Source organism: Panthera pardus, unplaced genomic scaffold (assembly GCF_024362965.1).
Source record: "Panthera pardus isolate Hobbes unplaced genomic scaffold, ASM2436296v1 HiC_scaffold_6, whole genome shotgun sequence".
NCBI classification, from domain to species: Eukaryota; Metazoa; Chordata; class Mammalia; order Carnivora; family Felidae; genus Panthera; species Panthera pardus.
In genome coordinates, this window is record NW_026526991.1 from 100,847,252 (window position 1) to 100,870,907 (window position 23,656).

Genomic DNA, 23,656 nt, shown 5'->3' on the forward strand with positions numbered 1-23,656 from the left:
GGAAGAAAAAACAGAAGCCAGACCGTGAAGAATGTGGTGGGCATATGGAGGTGTGTGGACTTCATCTTAGGGCAGTGGGGAGCCACAGGGAGCAGGGATGAGATCCTACTTCTCATTAGTGTTCTCTCTGGCTGCAGTGTGAAGAGCAGTGGGTTACATGTGCAATAAAGAGATGCTCTACTCTACAGTGTAAGCAGGTGTCCAGAGAGTGGCGTCAGCATATTATCTAGATACAGCATATCACATAGGTGTACTTTAGGGCTACCTTTCCTAGATGGGTAATAATTGTTGATGGAAATCTCTGCCTCGGAATGCTCTACTCACTGCATGCTATGTGAACTTGTCTGGCCCAGGAGTTTGGGAGTGGTGGCTTAACCTGCTGATGTCTTTGTAAGCCAGGAGTCGTCAATGGCTGTACAAAACAGAAATGAAGGAGAGTTGGGGGGGGCAGGATGGGGAGGAAGAGAGGGAGGGAGAGAGGATGAGAGACAAGGAGAGAAGGAGAGAGAGATTGTGAGAAACAGAGACAACCCTAGAGCTAGCCCCAAAGCCAGTGTTTAAAACTGCTTCCATGGTGGGAAATGAAAAGTTTGCCCTGGTTTTCTGGCAAATAGTGTTGGGAACTCTATGACCCTTCTTATTCTTAGCTTTCAGTGACCTCTGGAGATAAATGTGGTCAAATAAAACTGAGGTCTCGGGCTCCAGCCCAGCCTCGCCAGGGATAGAGGTATCTTAAAAATAGCAGTAAAAGTTAGGACAAGTCTCCAGCTGCCCATTTGAGATGCATTCCCAGCATTTTTGGAGCAACATTTTCTTCAGGCCTCTAGCTGCTCCAGCAGGGGGCTGCTCCAGAAACAGTCCGGCGACGTCAGGAAGCAGGCATGATTAGTGGCTATCGACAGGGTTGAAGGGCTACCATGTCCTGTACGGTGGGTGGTGGCTCAGGCTTCTGGCTCCACTGGAAGGGAGCAGAGGGTCAGTATGGGAGAGAGCCTGGCTGGGGATCTGGGTCCGGGAGCTTGGGGAGCCTACTTGGGCATGGCCAACCCAATGGGTCTGCTTAGAGGTGCTGAACATCCAGAAACAGCATCCTTGGTGGCCCCTGCTAGGTTTCTTTGCAGGGCCCGAGTTCTTTCATATCCCAAAGTCATGTGAAAAGTCTTTGAAGAGGCAAGTTCTCTTCAGTACATGGCTGCCTCTCATCTGTTCCTCGCTGAAACCAGAGGGAGACTCAGCTTTTCCGGGTGTTGCCTTTCCTGATCTTTATCAACCACTGGATGAACGTGGTTCTCATTAGTTCCTAATTGCCTATAGTGTTTTCCCTTGTCAAAGGCCAGTTTCGGAAGGCAGTTTGAAGTAGCTCAGATGGTATGAAAATATTGTATGTAATTGTGTTTAGCATTAATATGACATTAATTTCCATCGGGACTATTAAAACAATTAACATACCGTGGTTGGGGTTGAGAGATGTATTTACTAATTGATTCATAGTGTAACTAAAACCTCATTTTTGGAAAAAGCCATTCCTGAGTGTTGATGTCTAACTCCTCTGTTACTTCGGTATGTCCTCTTCCTGCCCACGGTGATTTTGTATTATGCTGAATTGTGGCAGGTGTCATGGTCACTGGTCACTCCTGCAAGTGAGGATGGTGGGGGGACATCTGAGCCAGGAGTCTCTCTTCCTTCTCCACATCTCAGTTTCCCCATCTATAAAAATGGGAACTTGGAATTAATAATCTCCAAAGATTCTTTTCTGTTCCTAACAAATTAGTATTTCATGATACATGTAATATATTAATCTGTTCTATAGAGTCTATAAAAACTCTAAACATTACAAGCAACATCTCTAACTCTGTCCTACCTCCACCCTAACCTCTGCCCAGTCCTGGGCACTTTTCCAACAGTAATCTCAGTCACACCTTTGTGTGAGTCTTTCTCAGACATTTCTCCATGCATCATCATCAAGTGAACTCATAGAACCTTTAGGGTGTTTCATGGCTTTGTTTTATAATAGTGAAATACATTTTGAATTCATGGGAACCTTCTTTCTTTAGGTAGTGTATAAATACAACTCAATGTGATTTTTCATAGTGTTAGAACAATCTCGATATAATCTTAAAGTAACTTAAAGCTAAGATATAATGATTTTTGTACCAGTTTCACTTACTGTGTGTGAGTCTGTCTCAGTTAACACTATAATTTAGGTCCTGAAAGCTTAGTATAAAAATGCACGGAACAGAATATCACCATTAATTATATTCTTTTGAAATTATGAACTTTTTTGCTATCATAGAAGTAATTCTGTATACATAGGTATATACACAAAAGGAAAAGACTCTCTCCTTAGCCCCCACCCCAGTCATTGTCGAAACCATCCTGTTTATTCTCTGTGAAAGCCTCCAGAAATCACATTCACATGCATTGTCTTACTTAATTTTCACTGTGCTTTCCTTTAACATTTAATGTACGCGCACATGTGTTCATTTATTTGTGGCTGGTGGGAGAGAGCTGGAGCACTTCTCTGTACTCAGCACATTTCACTAGCCCCACTTAACAGATCAGAATGCTGAGGTTCAGAGGTAGGAAATACGTTTCATGGGGTCTTACAGTTAGTAAGTGACAGAGCCACTCCCAGGGCACACTAGCTCATTAGACACTCTAGTTGTTTGTAATTACAAGCCTCTCATTATTATGAGACTCCAGGGAACTCTCAAAAACAATGTTAAGGCTCAGAATAAGGAGAGCCTTGGAGGGGTGAGGGTGAGAAAGGAATGGCTCCTAAAATCATACTTCCGAGCTTAAGTCCCAGCCAGCAGGTGCAGGAGGTGACCCGCTATGGAGGTCACCCAGTGCTTGGCCACTCACAGGGACTTTGGGAGACGTACTCCCTCAACCGGGGTGAAGTATCTGGTTTGGGAAGGCCTTTGAGCTGATGGGAACAGAGCAGAAGTTCTACTTCCCACAGGCCTGAGGCTTACCTATTTTGTGCCATTTCCCTGGACAGAGATCCTGAGAGAAGCCCCTTGCAGATGTGGCAGTGGCTGACTTTCTCATTCATATCAGCACGATGGGAAACTTGGAGCATCTGCGCCCGAGTGCTCAGAAATCCCCCTGGAATGCCAGGGGGAGCCGGGAAGAGGGGCACATGTGCTCTGTCCTCTTAAAGAAAGAGGCGTATTCCATAATGTGCCTTCAGTGGAGGGAGAAAGAATAGCTAGTGTGTATTGGGCATGTACCTGATAGGCCAGGTGCTGTCGGGTGCTCCTCATTGACCTTTCCTCCTCATTACGTGCCACCTGGGAGCTGGAGCATTGAGGCTACTCCATAGACCAGCATCATGGCCATCAGCACATCGGGTAACTTTTTAGAGGACACAGAACTAAAGTGGTAGAGAAGACATCAAGCCCTCACCTGGTGACTCCAAAGCCCATGCCTTTGCCAGTGCCGTGCCCTGGGCTTAGAAGCCAAACAGACCTAGCAGACAACCGTCACTGCTGTGGACGCAGTTAAGTCCATTTTTTGTGGCCATTTCTAGTCTTAATTATCTCCTTGTTTAATTAGCGTCTTCTTGTTGCTCAGGGAAAACATTTGATAAGCTTGACTTCTTAGGATGCCACTTTAAACAATTATGAAATCTGAACTTCTATTGGAATGTAAACAACCAATCATTTACCTGGTGGCAGAGGCTTACTGAAATCATATTTTTCAAACTATGAGTCATTGTTCATTAGCAGGTTATGAAATCATCTTAGCAGATCATGGTCAGCATTTGAAAGACTAGAATAGGATAAGATAGGATAGGATAGAATCAGAAAATATCAGTGCACACAGCCAGGGTAAGCATGTTTTGTGTAGTTTTTATTGCCTTGACATGTACTTATGTGTGCATTAATGTAAAATTAATGTAATGTATTTCTTAGTAATGTAGGTCACAGTTTTTTTTTTTAAAGTTAGCTTTGGAAAGGGAAACGTGAACAGATGCAGAACTCATTAAATTGTGTCTTGTTCTTGTCTGTGGGTAGTTTGTCCTGTCATTCCCAACAGGGCTCCCTCTAGCCCATTGGCGTAGTGGTATTTCCAAGTAAAGCTTTCTGGAAATATCTGTGTTAGTCTTTCCTCAGATCTTTGATTAAATGGATGTACTTGTTAGCTTTTAAAAACGTCTTGGACACTCGAGGAGGGCAAAGTGACATTTCCAAAAGCTGTGGCGAGTGAGGAGCAGAAGTGGGACCAGAATTAAATTATTTAGGGATTCTTTTCAGACTGGGAAAAAGAGGGGTGAGCAGTGGCCCCTACACCAAGGCCAGTGAGCAGCTGTCCCTTCCTAGATGGAGCTAGAGAACAAGACAAACAGACTTTGATTGTAGCAGGAGGGATGGGCTGGACCTGGGGAGGGATGTGCCTGTGGTACAAAATGGGCATATGTCCCACCTCCTGAGGTCTTGGGAAGAGTAGAGAAATCCCCTTTTGCCGTGAGATCCTTTGGTGGGGGGAGCAGCAGGAGGGCGGGCGAGCCGGGGTTTTTCCCACTCCAAAGTGTCCCTGTCCTTTAAGCCATGCTCTCCCTGTCTCCCGTCAACAAGCATAATCTGGGGTTGGCCGTGCTTCTGTCCTCAGCCATGGATGGATATGCTGAATCCTGTGGTGTTTTGCTGGGCTGCAGTTAGCTTTGCTTTTCATCCGGATGGCAAAGTGAGCCTGCAACAGCTGTGATCAGCTGTGGGAAGTGGGGGTGGGGAAGGGGCAGCTCCTGGCCTCCTGCCCAACCCTAGTTGACTGCTTAGTATCAGCCTCTGTCTCTGTTGCTGACTCTGCCGCTGTGCCTTTTTCTTTCTGGGGTGTGTGTGTGTGTGTGTGTGTGTGTGTGTGTGTGTGTGTGTGTATCTCTTTTCCTCTTCCTCTTTTTTTCCTTCTCTTCTTCTTGCATCTCTCCTTGGACAGTGGGAAGCCACCGTGCTTTTTCCTGGATCTTTTAGGGCAGCTGGCTCGTTCAGGGCAGGGAAGGGACAGAAAGCACCCATTTCTGAATCCCCCGCCTCAAACCGCAGCTGTTGGTGAGGTGCTTTGTGACAATAGAGAAAAGGCCTGCCTTCAGCCAGACTTGGGGTCTCACCTTGACTCTGCTTCTTGCTGGCCATGAGAGAGACCTTGGCAAGTAATTGACTTTCCCTGAGCCTCAGTTTCCTCCTGTGTCATGTGGATATCAGTGCCTGCCCAAGGATGTTGTGGTGGAGATCCAATGGGGAAAACTTCCAGTAAAGCTCCTTGCTCAGGGATTGGCACATTCTGCATGTTCCTTGTGGCCCCTCCTCGGGCAGAGTACCCTGCCTGCCCCTGCCTTCCTTGGCAGCCATGCACCCCACTTGGTGGCCTCATGCCACCCTACTCCTTCCCCCAGCCCGGGGCTTGTTTTGCTTTTACTCAACGTCAAAGATCTATTGAATTCCAGGGAGAAAACAGTTCCACGAAGCGTTATAATTCTTCTGGTACCAGCTCTTGTCACTTTTCCAGGCTTAGAAAAAAGTGAGTCTGAAAAAATGAGCCATTTTTAACATGAGTCATCACAGAATGGGGGTGAAAAGGCAGCGGTGAGGAAAAGCCCTAGATGGTTCCACGGGTCTGAGAAAGAGGCACGAGTTTACATCACGCACTGACATTGTGTTTCTTTTCTTTCCTTTCCTTTCTTTTTCTTTTCTTTTCCTTTTTTTGAGAGAGAGAGAGAGAGAGAGCATGTGCGTGCACACGCGTTGGGGGGATGGGGGGGGGGGAGAGAATCTCAAGCAGGCTCCCTGCCCAGCTCAGAACCCAATGCCAGGTTCTGTCTCACAACTGACCATGAGATCATGACCCGAGCTGAAATCAAGAGTTGGATGCTTAACTGACTGAGCCACTAAGGCACTCCTGACATTTTGTTTCTTAAGCCACATGGACAGATCATAAATATGGTCAGTAGAAGAAGATACTGACCAATAGCAACTATTACTGCCACCCCCCCCAAATTCACTCAGCCTTGAGCTTGGTCTGAGTCAGCCTTCCTTGGGGTGCAAGAATGCAGCTACCAAGCAAGGCCAGCCCCTCTATGGCTGTGGTCCTGAAACAGCTAGCCAGAAAGGAAGCCTAGGATTGTCCACAGGTGCTTGTGTTCTCCCTGAGCCCCTGGACTGCAGAGAACTGTCCAAGGTTTCTGGGCATCTCCCCTCCCTTCTCAAGCTCATGGAGCCAACATGGATCCACTGCCTTGGGCTCCTCTGGAAGAAGAATCCAGACACCAGAGGAAGCTGTGGGGGCTGTTGGAGAGAGTGTTGGAAAAAGACATATCAAGGCCAAGACTGGTTGTTTTGGACTTTGGTACTTTTATTCCATGGACACTTGTTGGTTTATTCCACGGTTGGTCAGTATTCTCTTCTACTGACCACGTTATGATCTGTCCACATGGCTTAAGTTCCACAGACATTTGTTCCTCCCTGCTTCCTGCTACTTCCCAAATTGGGGAGGCAGGGGCTTGCCTGCTGCTCTCAACCTTGAGGTTTCCCCCTGGAGAAGCACCCCCTTCCCTCTACCTTATCCCAATCTTAACACCACATTTCTCTCTGGGCAGGTTTAAGGATTACCGAGAGCCGCCGTGGGCCCCGAACCCGTATGAGTTTTCCAAACAGTACTGGTCCATTCTGTCTGCCCGTCTGGCTTTTGTCATAATCTTCCAGGTGAGTTGTTCAGATAAAGAGTAGCCAGTTAGAATCCAGGCTGCAGGGGTAAAGACCACATGGCTCTTCACCTGCTCCTCATCTGCAGGTTTTAATGGCGCTGTGACCTAGGGGTGTCTGCATGTGGCAGGCAGAAGTGAGTGCCTCCCCAGAGGAAGCAGGAAGCACTCTTGAGAGGGCTTCCATTCATGGATGGATTTGCAGCAAGAGAATAGAACACAGAGTAAGGTTACAAGACAGATGTGGAGTAAGTTGCAGGGTGGAGATAGAGTCCCGTTCAGACGTAAGACAAGACAGGAAGTGAGAAGAGCAGTGGAAACCAGAATCTCATCCCCGATGCAGACAAACAGTCCCGCCTGGTCTCTGCAGCCCAAGAAAGGGCTCAAGTTCTGAATCATTCTTCTAGCTCTCGGCTGGCTCCCTCCTTTGTTAGAGTGCCTCAGCCCCTGAGACATCTGGCGGAGAGGGCCCCAGAGCCATCCGGCCATGCCTCGGTGAATAGCAAACTCGAGCCCCGTGATTGCTATCTCTGACAATGGCCGCAGCTCCGGTTGCACGGCAGAGATCCGCCAAGGGCGTGGCCCCAGCTCCCACTTGGGGTCCTGCCGGCCTTCAAGATCCTTTTCTCTTCCACTCCCTCAGGCTTTTGTATTCCCTGAAGGCAGATCTCTGGAGGGCTCTAAGATATCTGGCTTTGCCCCTGGCCCAGGAAGTGGAGAAGCCCCTCGGCTAGTCTTTCACCTAAAGAAGATAGCCATTCTTCCTCTGGGGAGATGGGGCGGTCTGTTAGAAAAACCACTCCGATGCCCCCCTGCAGGTGTCCCCTGGCTTTCCCACAGCTCACCTGTAACATTTGTTGGCAATGTGAAAGTTGGCTTAAGAGAAGAGTGTGACTTGAAGCAGCTTTAGAGCACGAATGCACCCAGGAGCCTCTGGAAACAGCAGCTGGTCCCGGGGCCCTCCTCTGGGCCCCTGGGTGCAAGCGAGGTTCAAGGTCAAGGTGGGACTAGGTTTGGAGCCTGGAAGACAGCCATACCCTTATGATCTTGTGCCCAGATCTCAGAGCAAGCACGTGATTGGCAGGCAGAGAAGGCCACCACTGGAGCAGCATACTGGGCAGAGCATGGCCTGGGAACTGGGTGGGGATCGGGCCATGCTGGCACTGTTGTGATATATTTACCGCTTCAGTGGAAAATGCTGCAGGGTAAGGTAGTCCTGTCTTACCTGCGTTTCCAAGGGAAGGGATGGGGCTCCACAGGTGGAAGAAGGAAGCCAATTCCAAGTGTGCACAGAAGCTTAGAAAGGAGAAGGGGAAGCTAGGGGCAGGGACCCTAGCTGGGCCAGTGTGACTTACCTTAGCAGGAAGAGAGAGCAGGATGAGTGTGAGGTTTGCTGAAACCAGAATTCAGCACAGAAACCAAAGGACTGGCTCTGATATGGAGGACAGAAGGCAAGCAGGAAGCAAGAGAGGAGCCGCTGGCCCAGCAGAAGCCCTGGAGAGGCCAGCAGGCTCTGTGCCCATTTCCTAGAAGGCTCTGGAGCAGGGGACCTGGAGGCTGAGAAACCAGGCGGGAAGAACTGGTGGGGAAAAAGCAATAGGTGACACTTCTCAAGCTCCACTGAGTGCAAGGTATTGACTTACTTAATCCTTGCAACAACTCTGGGAGGCAGGTGCTGTTACTGTTCCACTTTCTCCATGGGCACCCTGCGGGACAGACACTTCTGCTCATTGGTTAAGACCACCTGCCAGTAAGCAGAAGAGCCAGAGGAACACGGAGGTATCCTGCCCCTGGATCTGTGCTCTCCACCACTGCCACCATGGCATCACACTGCCAGCCCCGCTGCTGAGACCCTCACTCTGACCCACTGGGCTGGGCCTCTCCTCGCAACCCTTCTCCTTTCTTTTTGGCAGAACCTCGTGATGTTCCTGAGTGTCCTCGTGGATTGGATGATCCCAGATATCCCCACGGACATCAGCGACCAGATCAAGAAAGAAAAGGGCCTGTTGGTGGACTTCTTCCTGAAGGAGGAGCACGAGAAACTCAAGCTGACGGATGAGCCAGCCCCAAGGAGCCTGGGAGGGGGGCGTCGGAGCAGGAGCCGGGCGGCCAGCTCGGCACCCTCGGGCCGAAGCCAGCCAGGCAGCATTGCATCTTCTGCCTCACAGCACACCAATGTGTGAGCGAGTCGACCCCACCACGGGGGCTGCCACAGTGGCAGGGGACCTCACCGAGCATGCCTGTGCACCTGCATGGGAGGGCTGGCTGGCATCTGCCAGGGCCCGGCCTCAGGGGGGTCTTTGCAAAGGTGCATTTGTGCAAAGAAAGAGGGGTTAGAGCGAGCGAGCGAGCAAGCACAAGCAGGAAGAGAACTGGAGCTGCTTCTCAGAAACTTCAAGCTTAAGTTCCTTTTAGGTCCTCTTTGTATCCTTTTGGGGGATCAGCACCCCATTTTGAGTCACCCGGTGCAAGAACTGGGTATCTCTACCCCAGAGCTCCCAGGCACCATGCACCTTCCTTGCGTTTCCTCAGGTGTCCCCTCTCACGTGGTCACAGTCTGTGAGAGGAGCAAGCCCCCCTCCTGAGCGATCCCTCTCCCCTTCCCACCAGCTCCCCAAGCAGACCCCTCTGAGTCGCTTGCAGCTGGGACTGTCACAGCCTCAGTGGGTACAAATTAAGTCACAGGGCTGATGGCTGTGGCCACAGGACTTGATGGTGAGTGGCAGAGGTCCCAACCTGAGCTTGTCTCCATGTCATGGGGATGCTTTGAGCTTGTGAACTAACCATCACTTTATGCAGGTTCAGATTTAAAGTAATAAAATAAATCAAAACATTCTTTATAAAGATGCGTCTCCTTGTCTGTGGCTCTCTCTCTTTCTGTCACTTCATACCAATATTTATTGAGGACCAACTGCTTCTCAGATGGTCTCTGAGATGAGAGATAAGCAGAGTAGAAGAGATAAAATATCTGACTCATGGAGCTCACTTTCTGGGGAGAGACAGGATTTTAGCTAGTAATAAGGGATCTGGAGAAATACAAGGGATAAAGGAGGCAGGAAATGTGAAAGCTGGAGAGGTAAGGGGCTTACCATTTTATATACAAATCAGTGACAGACCCGAGATGGTTCTGAGGTTACATCTTTCCTCCCAGAGCTGGGGGGCCAGATTTTCAAGTAGAGTTGGAAGCAAAGGCCAAACACCATTCATCACCGTCCTTTGCACACTTCAGCCCCACACACTGTCCAGAAACCTGTTGCACAGTCCTCTTCCTCGGGACCCGGCCCCAGTTCCTCCCAGGTCATTCTCAGTGTCTGCATAGAAGCTTTGAGGAGGGCCACACTCCAGAGAAGACATGAGTGTTCTCATGTTTCAGCACACCTGGTAATTCGAGGGCCTGGGGTGCCGGGCTGGTCATCCTTGCCGCTCCCCATGGCTTCTGTGTCCTCCTGGCCATGTGCAGGATCGCACTGCCCTGCCAACTCTTGCTCTGGAAAGTAGCTCCTTCTTTCATGGGGACTCCAGGGCATAGATACAGCTTTAGAAGGAGCAGCAGACAATCCTGTCCCACGCCGCTCACATACCAGTAGTCCTACAATAAATTTTAACCACTTCACGCTTTAATGTTCAAACTTACCATGTTAGCCTAGATTCAAACTACAGTATTACCAAAACACTGCATCATCTTACAACAGGCTTCAGCTAACTCAGCGGGGAGGGAAGTGGCCAATAAGAGAAAAATTTCACTTCAGGGGCACAAATGACAGGGAGATTCCAGGCCCATAAAAAGGAGGAGGATGTCCCCAGGACTCCTATGGGTGTGGGTGGGGTTGGTATTTCCTGCAAGCAGTGATGGTCCATTCTGATGGTCAGGGGCCACCTCCAGCACCAAGACACCCACATTGCATGGACTGTGGCTGGCTCAGGACCCCACCTCTTTTCCTTTTTTCAAGTACACACTTTTTGTGTGATCAGAGAGGTGGAACTTGCACACCAAGAGTCAGATGATCTAAAAAACAAGGGGCACCTGGGTGGCTCAGTAGGTTAAGCATCCAACTCTTGATTTTGGCTCAGGTGATGATCCCAGGATTGTGGGATCAAGCCTCGAATTGGGCTCCACACTGGGCATAGAGCCTGCTTAGGATTCTCTCTCTCTCTCTCTCTCTCTCTCTCTCTCTCTCTCTCTCTCTCTCTCTGTCTCTCTCTCTGTCTCTCTCTCTCTCCCCCTGCTTCTCTGCCATGCACACTCTCTCTCCCCTGTTCTCAAACACACACACACACACACACACACACACACACACACAAGAAAATGAAATCACTCACAGTCCTCAAATTTGTAATCAACATCAACAATTGCTGTGTTTCCTTCCAGACTGTCATTCCCTCTCAAGCGCATCTGTATTTTTGGTTGCAAATATGCAGTATATGCTATCTTGCTTTCTTCTTCTGCTTCATGTAGCTTATCAATCCCTTTATCCCATAAGTTTGTTGTCAATTTTTTAATGTTTATTTATTTTTGAGAAAGAGTGAGTGGAGGAGGGGCAGAGAGAGAGAGGGAGACAGAATCCTAAGCAGGCTCCAGGCTCCAAACTGTAACCACGAGCCCGACGCGGGGCTCAGACTCGTGGACCTTGAGATCATGACCTGAGCTGAAGTCGGACACTCGATTGACTGAGTCACCCAGGCGCCCCTCAGTTGTCTTGAATGTTATTCAAAAGTATGTACCGAACAACTACCATGTACTAGGCTCCATATTGGGCACTTGGGATACATCACTCAACACAATGATTCCTGCCTTCTTGTAGGTGAGTCAGGATGACACAATAAACAATGAAAATAAACTGTATAGTGTCTTAGGGGGTAATAAGTGCTATGGAGAAAAAAAGTCAAGCAAGGTAGAGGGGATTGGTAGCAGGGGTAGAGGCTCCATTTTAATTTCCATTGCATAATGGGCGTTTTTGTTTTGTTTCCTGCCCCACCCCTTCCTGTTAAGGGATTGCAGATTGGGTGTGGAAGCCTGTGGTGGCCAAAGCCCACACTCTAGTGATTAGGCCAGACAGCACCTCCCAGGGAGATCTAGATGGAGAGGAAGGGAGATTCCATCTGCCCAGATATACATTTCCACCCTGAAAGGACTCCACTTTCTCCCTCTCTCTCACTACAAATGAATTAGGAATTTTGTGATTTGCCCCCATCCCCAGGCTAAGATCATCTCAGCACCTGCCTTACCAGCGTGACCACCAGAAGTGCCTGCCCAACAGGGCAGCAACTGGGATGTAGGCTAAGAACTTTCCAAAGGATTTGTTAGTCTGGGTAGAGAGATGGTAGGTGCATCCTAATTTATTTATTTTTAATGTTTACTTACTTATTTTGAGAGAGAGAGAAAGAAAGAGGTAGAGTGAGAGAGAGTGCGCAAGCAGGGAAGCAACAGAGAGAGGGAGAGAGAGAATCCCAAGTAAGCTCCACACTCAACACAGAGCCCAACTTGGAACTCAATCCCATGAACCATGAGATCATGACCTGAGCCAAAATCAAGAGTCAGACCCTTAACCAGCTGAGCCACCCAGTCATCCCCAGTCCTAATTTAAAACAAACAATGAAACCTACCCTCTGCTTTTTTATTTATTTTTTTAAACATTTATTCATTTCTGACAGTGAGACAGAGCACAAGTGGGGGAGGGGCAGAGAGAGAGAGGGAGACACAGAATCAGAAGCAGGCTCCAGGCTCTGAGCTGTCAGCACAGAGCCTGACTCGGGGCTTGAACTCATGTGAGATTATGACATGAGATGAAGTTGGATGCTTAACCGACTGAGCCAAACAGCACCCCCCACCCTCTGCTCTTTAAGGAAATTATAAACTTTGACATTTCACTGTAAAATACAAAAGAAAATTAATTATGAGCAAACATCTGTAACACTGAAGAAATGAAAAAAATATCACTCCTTTTCCTACACCTTTTCTCTAGAAATAATAACAGTTAATGTCTGAGTTTACTTTGACTTCATTTGTGGTCTCATGGTATATGTGTGGTCACTTACATTGATCTGGAATAGCATCTATTTTGTTTAGTATAAAAGTGACATATACTCATTGAAGATTTAGAAAATGCAAAAAAAAAATGTAAAATGTAAATAAAATAGTTTAAATCATCTGAATTTTTAACTCCAAGAGAAACAGCCATAAGCTCTAGATGGAGGTCATGGCGGCAAACAGTATTTACCATTGGGTTCATCAGTTTTTTCCTTACTAAGAATAAAAAGAAATGGAATCCGCTTGATGGCTGATTTACTGAAATGATCTTTTTAAAAAAATGTTTATTTATTTTGAGAGAGAGATAGTGAACAGGGGAGGGGCAGAGAGAGAGAGAGAGGGAGGGAGAGAAAATCCCAAGCAGGCTCCACGCTGTCAGCATGGAGACTGACGCTGGGCTTAATCTCACAATTGTGACATCATGACTGGAGCTGAAATCAAGAGTTAGATGCTTAACTGAGTGAGCCACCCAGGCGCCCCTACATAAATAATCTTGATGGCTATTTCCTTGATGTACTCATTGTAAAGAAAAGAGCATGGAATAAAAGGTGGACTTCCCTTCCCTCTCTCCCCTCTCATAGCCTTTCCAGAGCAGCCCTGTCTAGGACAATACCGCTTGGGGGTGGGGGAAAGGTGCTATTCTCAGCAAGGATTTTAAAGATGCAGAAAATCATCATTAACTCAATAAAATGGCTGTTGTTTTGCCATATGGAACTTTGCTTTTCTGCCAGGCGAATGAAAGCCTTTGGGTTTGCTAATGCACCCAAAATAACGTTCTAACCTTGTAAACAGATGAATCCTTGTTAAGAAACACGGGAGAGAAACTTACCAGGTGCTTTTCTAAGCGGACATAAATTGTGGTAGGAGATTCCACCTGGCTGTGGAAGGCATTCTAGAAGTAAGGACAAGAATGAGTTGGGAAAACTCAGGGACCAGTGTGCCCCATGGTTGTTTGAAATATGTAGCCAAATAGGGTTTGAGGTTAAAAATAAATTAGGAAAATGCTCCTGTCTTTTTATATTGCCACAGTCTTCCCTTAGGTGTCCAGAGTATACCTTCAGGTAATATGTTTTTTTTAACAATGTGGTGTTAAAGATTCTACCCAGATCCCTTCAGGATTGAGGTGCTCACTCCCTAGCTTCTGATGGTCACAGTTTGAAGCCCCTCTCACAACTGCTCTAAGTGAAAGGAGGCTGCCTGGACCAGGGCCACTTTTCTGCTGGGGGCAGCCTCTCATCTCTGTAGGTGGAGGAGGCCCCCCCTTGGCTCAATTCGAGATAATTCTAAAGGGCTTCCTCAGCTCCAGAGCTCCATATGGAATTGGCCAAAATGTATTGCAGCTCAGCTCTTCTGGCTGCCCTGGTCTGCTTACCTCACCCCTCCCCCTGCCCACCACTTCGGCAGGTGTGCTTCTGGAACACACTTCCCAGTCAACCTCCTGCAGGCCAGGTATGCAGTTCCCATCCCAGGGGACCTGACCAAAGACATGGAGCATTTGCTTTTGTTGGAAGGGTGATTTGGCTGGATTTACCTTTCTTGGGTCACCATCCTTTCTTGCAAAACATTATGGCTGTGGCAATTAATTCATGGTCTTCCAGGGTTTCAGAGGGAAAACGTCTGGCATAAGCCTGATCGATATTCCTTTGTACATTTCTTTCTTCCTCCTGCCTTCGTGCATATAGGGTTTTAAAATGTATTCTTGGAATTCAAAAATTTCACCGGAATGTGCCTTGATGCGGGTTTCATTATTTAACAGGCCTGAAATGTTGTGGCCACATTCAGTCTGCATATCACTTCTTTCTCGGCTCTGGAAGGTACTCTTCTAGTACAGGAACAGAGTCTAGTGTAGCCATTCCAACTGTTTTGATTACTTTAAGGAAACACTGAAGGTTTGGATCACCTTTCCAGTGTTTTATCTTCATGGCCACCATCTTTTTCTCAGCATGTTTCTTCTAGTCTTGATCCTCCATATTTCAGAAGCATGCCCTTCCTGGAGTACCATGTTATTTTTTGCCTCCTCCCCTCAGAAGCAACCCACCTATAATCTCAAACATATTATTCTAGCAGTTTCCAAGCTCTCACTTGTATGATCCTTCATGGATAATCTGGGAGAGGTGAAGATGTCTCCTCATCCCCCCATACCCTACTCTTCTGAATTTCCTGTTCTACTGATGGCCAGACCTTTACCTGCTGCATGTATTTTCCAAGATATGCTCCTTGCTAGTAAATGAAGAGGTTGGACTGGACAAGCACTAACATCCATTCACATCCATGTGTTGACATGTACAGTTCTACAGGATCACCATGGTACGGCAAACATGAAGAGCATAGTCAGTCTTATCTTCCGTGTTACCATTCTACTCGCCTTTCACAACCCAAGCCCTGGCCATCTGAGTCTTGGATAACCTAACCCAATTCAGCCCAGGGAAGAGTTGCTTGGAATTTCTACTCTTGTCCCAACCCACAGTAGTATCCGTTCTGCTCAGCCACAGCAGAGGGCGCCAGAGAGCAGAACCCACCCTTGAAGGCTTAGCCGCAAGTTCTGGAAGACAGAGCAGATGTTTCTTCAGAATGCAGCCCTATTTACACATCTGGCTAACCTCTTGCTCCCCTTCCCTGTTCTGTACAGCAGGAAATGTCAGTGCCCCAAGAACCAGACCCCTTCCAAACCAGGCTAGAAGACAGATGCCTCACCAGGACTCACAGGCAGTTGAACCCACTTATTCTTCTGCACTTCCCATGGCACATGCAGCTTTATCTGCAGAAAGGAAGTGCAAGGTGAAAGCCAGATGGGAATTCAAAAAGACAGCTCTACATATGAGTTCAGGAACCTTCATGTTTTATTGCCCCACCTTTGTCTCACTTCCTGTCTGTCTAACAGAGTAAGGAGCTGAGGACTGAGGCTTCCAAGCCAAGATGTCTTCCTCAATTAGGGGAATGAAGCCATAGGCCCTAAGGGAAGGAGGCAGACTTTTGACAAGGGTCCCACATAATAACCTGCTCCTAGTTTTCTCCCAGCATGATGGACTCTGGTTGGCCTGCATCTAATTCTTCAGAGAGCATGTGTCAACTTCTATCAAGAACCACATCTGCTTGGTCTGAGTGAAGCTGCTAGTTGAGAAACAGATGAGGCCCCTAAAATAGGCCTCTTCCACCCTTTTCTATGGGCCTCATTCCTACTACACTCAGAAACTTTTCTCAGTGTCTGCCTTAACCCTTTAAATTTTCTCAACTGCCTCACCTCTGACTTCACTGTACTCCACCTGTCTCTTTTGATCACTCAGTATCTTTTCACAGAGCAAGGTTTTCCTTCTTTATCTGTCTTCTCAATGGTTCCACCTCCTTCCAGAAAGCTCCCTGAAGCTCCTCTCTGCGTCGATGTGCAGCATATGTAGAGCACTTTTCAATATCGTTATGTTAAAAGTAGTGTGATTAACATTGGGCAGATCCTGGTTTTGTGGGCCCAGAAGCTTCTACAATTTTAGGGATCCTCTTCAAGAAAACATACTCAAAATTATAAAATAAAATCAGGTACAAAAGTGAATATTTAGCATGAAAAGAAAAGTTCCAAAATACAAATTTTAGTCTAAACCAGAAACATGACAAAATCTATGACAAATGGTTTTATTTTTTATTAATGAACTGACTTGCTTGCCTTTATATTACAGTACTGCTCCCTCAACATCTTTAGTCATGTGCTTTTTGATTGCTTTTCATAACAAGGTTTTCAATTAGGAAAGAGAAAGGTAATTCACTCTTTCCCCTAGCAAAGTCAATCAACATTTGCTTTTGCTTTTTTTTTTTTTTAGACAGATCCTGCCACACACAGGTGTATTTGTACCAATGGGACAGGAGGACACCAACCCCTGCAGATAGAAGCCAAGGGGTCATGCCAGTCCCTCTGTCCTCATGCTGGCAGACAGAAGCCTCTATGCTGGAGCCTTTGGTGGCGGAGGGGCAGCGGAGGTGGGGGTGGTCCTGTGCACCTTTGGGAGCCTGAGCCACAGCAGGAGCTGGAGCCAGAGCTGTCTTGGTTTGAGCCTTGGCCTTAGACTTTGGGCCACAGAGCCTGAGACCCTTGGCGATGCAGGCATGACCACGTTTCCCCAGCATGGGATGAGCGATATAGGCAAACTTGTGGTTCCTCCCTTTGGGATCTTGGGCTTGACCTCTTTGGTCTTGTTGCGGGCCTTGATAGCCTCGACACATGCACTCTTGGCCTTGGCATTGTTGTCCTGAACCTTCTTCAGGCCCTTCTTGTGCTTCTTGGCAAAGTGCACATTCCTCAAGAACTCGGGGCTTACCCGTCAAGAGATTAATATCTTTCTAAGTGGGGTTTCTTAATGCCATTCCTGTGCCATTTTTGTGACTGGTTGTGAGTGGTGTGGTTCTTGGACTTGGCATATCTGCATGGAAGCCTATGGCCCTTAAAGCGCCTCGGACCATGCTTTTTATTTCTGATAGAAAATAAGAACCTAGAAAGTTGTTTTCAGTTCCACAGCTTATTGGTGATTTCATCTGAATGTTAAGACTATTGCCAAATTTGGGAACGCTTCTCTCAAGTTTCTTTCATATATAAGCTCTAAGATATGAAACACTTTTCCATACATTTCAGAAGTCTTTCCATAGATCCTGGGCTCCCTTGGAAGGAATCTCACTCTAAAGTTGCCTCTTATCACTGGCCTCTGAAACTGAAGCTATGGGGGCTTTAATCCTGGGGTTCAAACTCCAGCCTGTGTTTCTTCAGCATCATGACACCTCCCTCAGAAGTCCATTGGCCCCGGGTGCTCTGCCTGAGGCCCGTGGAGTCACATAATCATAGTGACAGTACTCATAGTGACAGTAATGATAATCACCACCCAAGGAGCATTCACTAGGAGCCAGTCGTGATAAGAACTGTACACTCATCACCTTGCTTAATCTTTACAACCTCCTTCAAAGTGTTTTTATTCCCCATCTTACACTTAACCAGGTGAGTCACACTGCCACACTCAGTTGCATGTCTCTGTTTTCCCCATTAATCACTTGAGTGCCCACATAATTTTTAATAAAGCTAGAATGAGAGACCATCGATATCTCCTTCCTGAGGCCACTTACCTTTGATTCCTCCAAGTTCCCAGAGCATACTCCACCCCAAGGGGGCTTTCAGGGACCCCTTAAAGGGATGACAGAGGTGTATTCTCTCCTCTTTGGCTAACGTGCACAAAGGGCGCCATTGGAGAATTTGCCTCTCAACATGGGCACCCTTGCTGAACAGATTTCTGATCATAACAAAGTCATGGCCTACACTTGCTACAAGGTATGGCCTCACTGTGCCACAGGGGGCTGGATCCCCAAGGGCTTTCAGCCTCATCACATGTGTACCAGGCTCGGCCCTTCCCCAGGAATGGCTGGATCTTGGCATTAAGTCAAGTTCACCACCGAGAACACCACTTCCACACAGGGACATCCCGTCTAAGGCCCTGGGGTCTTTCTTGCCACACTGATCCACTCTGATAAATGCCAATTTGGGATTTTCAGTTGGGGGTCTTGGAGGGTTGAAAAATCTTGCCTCTAGCCCAAGCTGAATCTAAGGGTTTGCCTCTCTAAGACTACAGAAGCTTCTAGTCTCTTTCCACTCTGTGGAATCCCTTGTCACACAGAAGGAAATCTTTGTGTCAGCCTTCACTGAATCTAGAGCCTCTAATCTTACCTGGCAGAGATGGTATGTGGGGTCACGGCAGGGGATTCTGGCACTCTGTCACACACAGATGCAGAATTCAAGGCTCAAAGAAGTGTTGCCTCTGCTAGAGAGTACAAAGTGAGGAAGTGGCCAAGCTGGAATGAATTGCAGTCTGCCACCCCTCCAAACCACTCATTGGTGAGAAGCAAGAAGGCACATTTCTCAGTTGTCTGTGTTTGGGTAAAGCCTTTTGGGGGACAGAGACTCATATGATGCTGAGAAAATGTACTCTAATGGAAAATGCACTCTGTTTTGGAGCCAGACTTGGTTCTAGAGCCCACTCTCTTAGTGGGGCGAACTCCAACTTCTCTGAGCTCTTTCTCCATCTGGAGCATAGAAATGATACCTGCCCTGCATCCTTCTCGGGACTGCAGATCATGAGATTTATATCAAGGAGTGATATTGTAACAAACACCTACATTTCTAAGAAGAAAAACATCATCATCAATGGCTAAGACAAATATATGCCCAGTATAAAACCCATTGGTAAAGACTATTGTGGCCAACAATAAACCTAATGTCCAGGTTCCAAGAGGGTGGCACAGATGCCAGGAAATGGAGTATTTGTGTGCTGGGATGATCTCTGCAGAGTACCCGGCACTGGCTGGTTAGCATTCTTGACATCAGCACGTTTGCTAAACTCCATTCCAGGCTGGGTTTCCAGATGAGTAAACTATTGAGGGAGACCTCAAATGCAATGTCACTAGCCAGGATGCACTAAAGAATTATTGTCTTTATTCCCCACTCCTGTTAATGTGCCTTGGCTTTTAAAACAAATGCCTTGCTTTGACGTCGAATAAGTATGTCGTGGTTTTCTGAAAACATTGCACCAACTCCATTAGAAACATATCAAGTGATACCCAAGTATAAGCTTCAGTCGCTAGGCCATGATTTTCAGAAAATGCATTAATCTAAACTAATTTTTCATGGTTTTTGTGGTTTCCTTGAGTGGTTCCTTATAAACGTCTACCAAAGAAAAGAGAGTTTATTGTGGGAGCAGGGTAGACTTCTGGATTGAAATGCTTCATCATCAAGACTGAAATCCCCTCAGAAGAAAACTGGCTTTTCTACTGATCTTTGGATGATTACTTCATAGCATCACGGCACATCTAGAATCCAACATGGTGACTCTCGTTACACTATCTCCTGTTCAGGATGCCACATGGAGGCAATTATTTTCCAGGATCACGAAATCAGAAAATCCCAAAGGACCTTCAGAGAACTGGCAACCAAGAATGGGCTTTCTGAAAAGTGTCTACCGTCTATCAGTGCAAGTCTGCATTCTTGAATCTATTTTCAGTAAGGTCAGAAATGAAGAATCAGATGCACATTGAAGAGTGCTCACTCACATCAGAGTTTATATTGGAAAGATATTATGTAGCCATTTCTCTGCCCCTTATAGGCGAGGCATGTGGGCAGTGGCATGCCATTTGGAAAGCAAGGGATCAGATAAAAGCATGTCTCACTGGTAAAGAGATTTTTAAAAAGAGAAGATATGTCTATTTCTTTATAGATTACCCACTCTGAAGAGAGATTTGAAGCTGTTATTATATACACAAGGGGATTAAAGTAGGGAGGGTGAGAGGGGTGAGAAAGTACATGCAGGGGGTGTCAGGTAATGGACAACACGAGGATTATCAATTCATTCAACTACTACAACAACAGAGGCTGCAAAGCTTCACTGAGTATCTAACTGGACTCCTCAAGTTACGTGATCCGTACTGTTTGAGCAGGAGCAATGGTCAGACAGGCTGTGGCTCCCAGCTGCCTGACCCTCCACATGCCCCATGATTCTATGGGGTGCCCAGACAGGGCCTGACCTTTCTCTTCACCTATGCCATTCTCACCAGGCTGAGCTCTCTGCCCTTCCCTCAGTTCTCATGCCCAGGGATCCTCCTGCAAGCTTACATCAACCTCATCCCTCGTCCCTGGGCATGCCCTTCCATGACACTTCTTAGGACAGGTCAGGAGACTCCTGGCCCACCATGGTCGTGGCCACCTGGCCCAGGCTTACCATTCCACCACCTCCCTCCACAAACACTTTACAATTACCTCCTTTACTCTGCAAGGGGGATTACGTACACATGGTGGGTCTGGGATCCAAAGGGGTTTAGGGAAAGTGAGGGGGATGGATATGCACATATGGAACAACCACTCATTAAGACTATTTTGGACCGGACACATTGGAGTCATTATTTGTAATCCTCACAAAGACCCATAACAATGATCCCATTAATGGATAAAAAACCTGGTGCCCTAAGACACTCTCTAATTAACTTAAGGACACCTAGCTAATACATTCATGAGCCACAAGTAAACCCAGGTCTTTTTTTTTTAATGTTTGTTTATTTTTGAAAGAGAGATAGCATGAACAAGGGAGGGGAAGAGAGAGAAAGGGACAGAAGATCCAAAGCGGGCTCCATGCTGACAGCAGCGAGCCCAATGTGGGTTGAACTCACTAACTTTGAGTTCATGACCTGAGCAGAACTCAACTGGCTGAGCCACCCAGGTGCCCTGAAACCCAGGTGTCTCTTAAAGACTATGCTATTTCTTCTGCCATGCTGCCATTAGGTTTTTTCTCCAGCCTTCCCCCCACCCCCCACCCATTATTTAATTATATAAACTTTCTACTTTTGCCAAACCAATCTGTTGTGGTCTCTTATATATTCCCATGTTCTTTTCCTAGGCTTTTGCTACATCTGGAATGCTCATTTCTGGTGTGCTGCCAGAAAACCCATGGTTTTACACCTGACCTTTGGTTCCCATTCAAGGGTGCACACACCAAAGGGTCAGCTTTTTCTCTATACTGTTTTTCAGACAGACCTCTCTCCAGTCCCCAACTCCTCACTCTTCTGTCACAAAACCACTACAAATGTGCTTGTGCAGCAGTGGGCCTGGTGTTAGGATAGGTACAACTCACCCGTGGGCTTGACTTCCCTGAAGGAAAAAGGGCACATGTTAATATCTCTAGGATCCAAAGCCTTGCACAGTCTCTGGACACATAGTCTGCACTCAGTGAAGGTTGGTTGCTGTAAGGAAGGAGGGTGGCAGGTAAGAAGCAATGTGGGACTGGAGTAGGTATTTAGAAGGTGGTCAGCAAGGAAGATTTCATTGGAAAGCAACAATAACCCACCACTTCCCTTCCCTTTCCATGTCTCATTGCTGCACTCTCCACAGCCACATTGCAGAGGAGCAGAGCCCATACTTCACTGACACACAAGCAAGTCCAGACTGAGGACTAAAATATTCATATAATTTTCTACGAGATTATAAATAGCCTCTGCCTGCTCCTGACCCAAAGTCCCCCAAGGGTACCTCCAGGCCACCTCAGCTACTCCCTGGAGGCCTTCTGGTCCTCCCTATGATCCTGGAAGTAAATAAAGGAGCGATGCTTGTCACGCCAAGGGACTTCAGCACTCTGTAGTTGTCCAGACTGTTCCAAGTATAAAATGTTTGAATATCTCTGCAAAGAAGTACCAATTCCTGGGTGTCTAGTCCTGGAAGTCTCCTCACTTTCCATTTGCCCTCCACCCCACCCCACCCCACCCCACCCCACCCAGAAACTTCCTTCCAGAAGCTTAAGATCACTGGAATTTGCTCAGATACTCTGAGTGGAGGTTGCCTTCTCTTGCCTCTAGGCTCTTAAGTCCCTGCAGACAGCCAACATAAACAAACCCTGAGGAATTTGCCTGAGTTCATTCCAAAGGAAACAAGCGGGTAGCTGCCTACCTTTGCCTTCGCTCCAGAACGTAAGTGAAATCCAAGACGGGAAAACCTTTGGCGTCTATCAAGTTGGCTTCTCTGTGGAAATCTTATCAAGAAACATTGGACCTTCCAGATTTCCTGAAGAGACTGTAGTGAAGTCAAGGTTTTTTATGTCTCCAATTCTTCGTGTCCCTCCTGTGCCTCCCCAAATCCTAGTCTCTTCCTAAAGGAAGAGTTAATTATCATTTCTAATCCAATCTCAGGACGTGTATTAATCACAGCTGGCCCTGCATCACATCCCCAAAGCCCTGAAGAGTATCTGCCTTTATTATATCCTGGTGAATGTACTCTGAGTCAGTTGGCATCCTTTCCAAGGGCGACTTGAGTGGCTAAGATGCATTTGCATTGAAAGCAACTTGTGTTTTCTCAACACCAGATAATAGATTTAAACACAAAGAAACCTAGTTTAATGAACACCTGCTATCTTCTCCGTGCAATAAATCTTTTGCAGGAGAGGACAGCGCTCACACAATTCTCCCTGCCTACACTTAATTCTTTTCCTTCCCTTCTCTCCCTCCTGCTGAGAAAGAACTCTCAAATGCTAAAATGGGCCAAACTCTGGCCTAGTTGGTGGTGACATGACTCAGACACACACTGATAATTCCTGTGGCTTGTGGATTCCTCTGGAGGTCACCTCCTTCATCCCCCTGCCTCCAGGCCAGGAACCATATCAAACTCATCCCAGACGGGTATGTCAAAGACCAAATGGGCAAAAGAGCCCAGGGCCTGGAAGAAATTAGTCCGAGATGAAAGGAAACCGTGTTCCAAGAATGAGAATGGCAACTGGAACAGATAATACAGACCAGCCTTCTGGTGCCATATTGCCCATGGCCAGAGGTGGCCAACCACAAGCTGGTGTCATTACAGCCTTGGTAAATGTGAGAATGGTGTACAGAACATTTGAAAGGGGGCAAAAGACTAATTTATGTAGAACTTAAATTCAGAATTTACCTGACTCAAATTGTTTTTAGGAGATGGAATTACACAGCTGCCATGAGGTACACCCTGGTGGCACAGACTGGCTTTCATGGGTTCTCTGGTGAACGTTGTGGCGCCACTTTCCAGAGAGTCAGGTCCCACAGCTTCATGAAACACATGAGTCTTTTCTCACCTAAAGCCTCTGTACTTGAGGTTCCTGTGCCTGAGGTTCTCACATTCCTTGTCCCCTTACTTTATTCAAGTCACTGTTCAATCATTACTTCCTCAGAGAGGCCTTCTTGACCACCATGCATCCAGACACTTAGGGGTGCCAACACTGGTGACATATTCCATGCTTGGGAAGACAGACCCACAGAAGAGGACACATTGCCCTGGGAGTGGGCTTGGGATGATTTAGTCTGAAAATTCTGGGGTCTTGAATATTAGCAAAGTGGTCCAGAAGAGGACATTCCTTGTTGCAAGGGGAGGGGCATGGCTGGCAGATGGCCAGAACAAACAC

The 23,656-nt window shown here is 47.1% G+C and overlaps 1 protein-coding gene across 1 annotated transcript in view; it reads left to right on the forward strand.

Moving 5' to 3' along the window:
- The window catches only part of ANO2 (anoctamin 2), a 341,871-nt gene extending 330,702 nt beyond the window's left edge, over window positions 1–11,169 (forward strand). Inside the window, exons 24-25 of the mRNA XM_053894601.1 lie at window positions 6,599–6,704; window positions 8,617–11,169. Of these exons, the coding sequence (XP_053750576.1) occupies window positions 6,599–6,704; window positions 8,617–8,886 (376 nt within the window). The 3' untranslated portion in view covers window positions 8,887–11,169. The remainder of the gene's footprint in view (window positions 1–6,598; window positions 6,705–8,616) is intronic.
- Window positions 11,170–23,656: the final 12,487 nt, after the last annotated feature.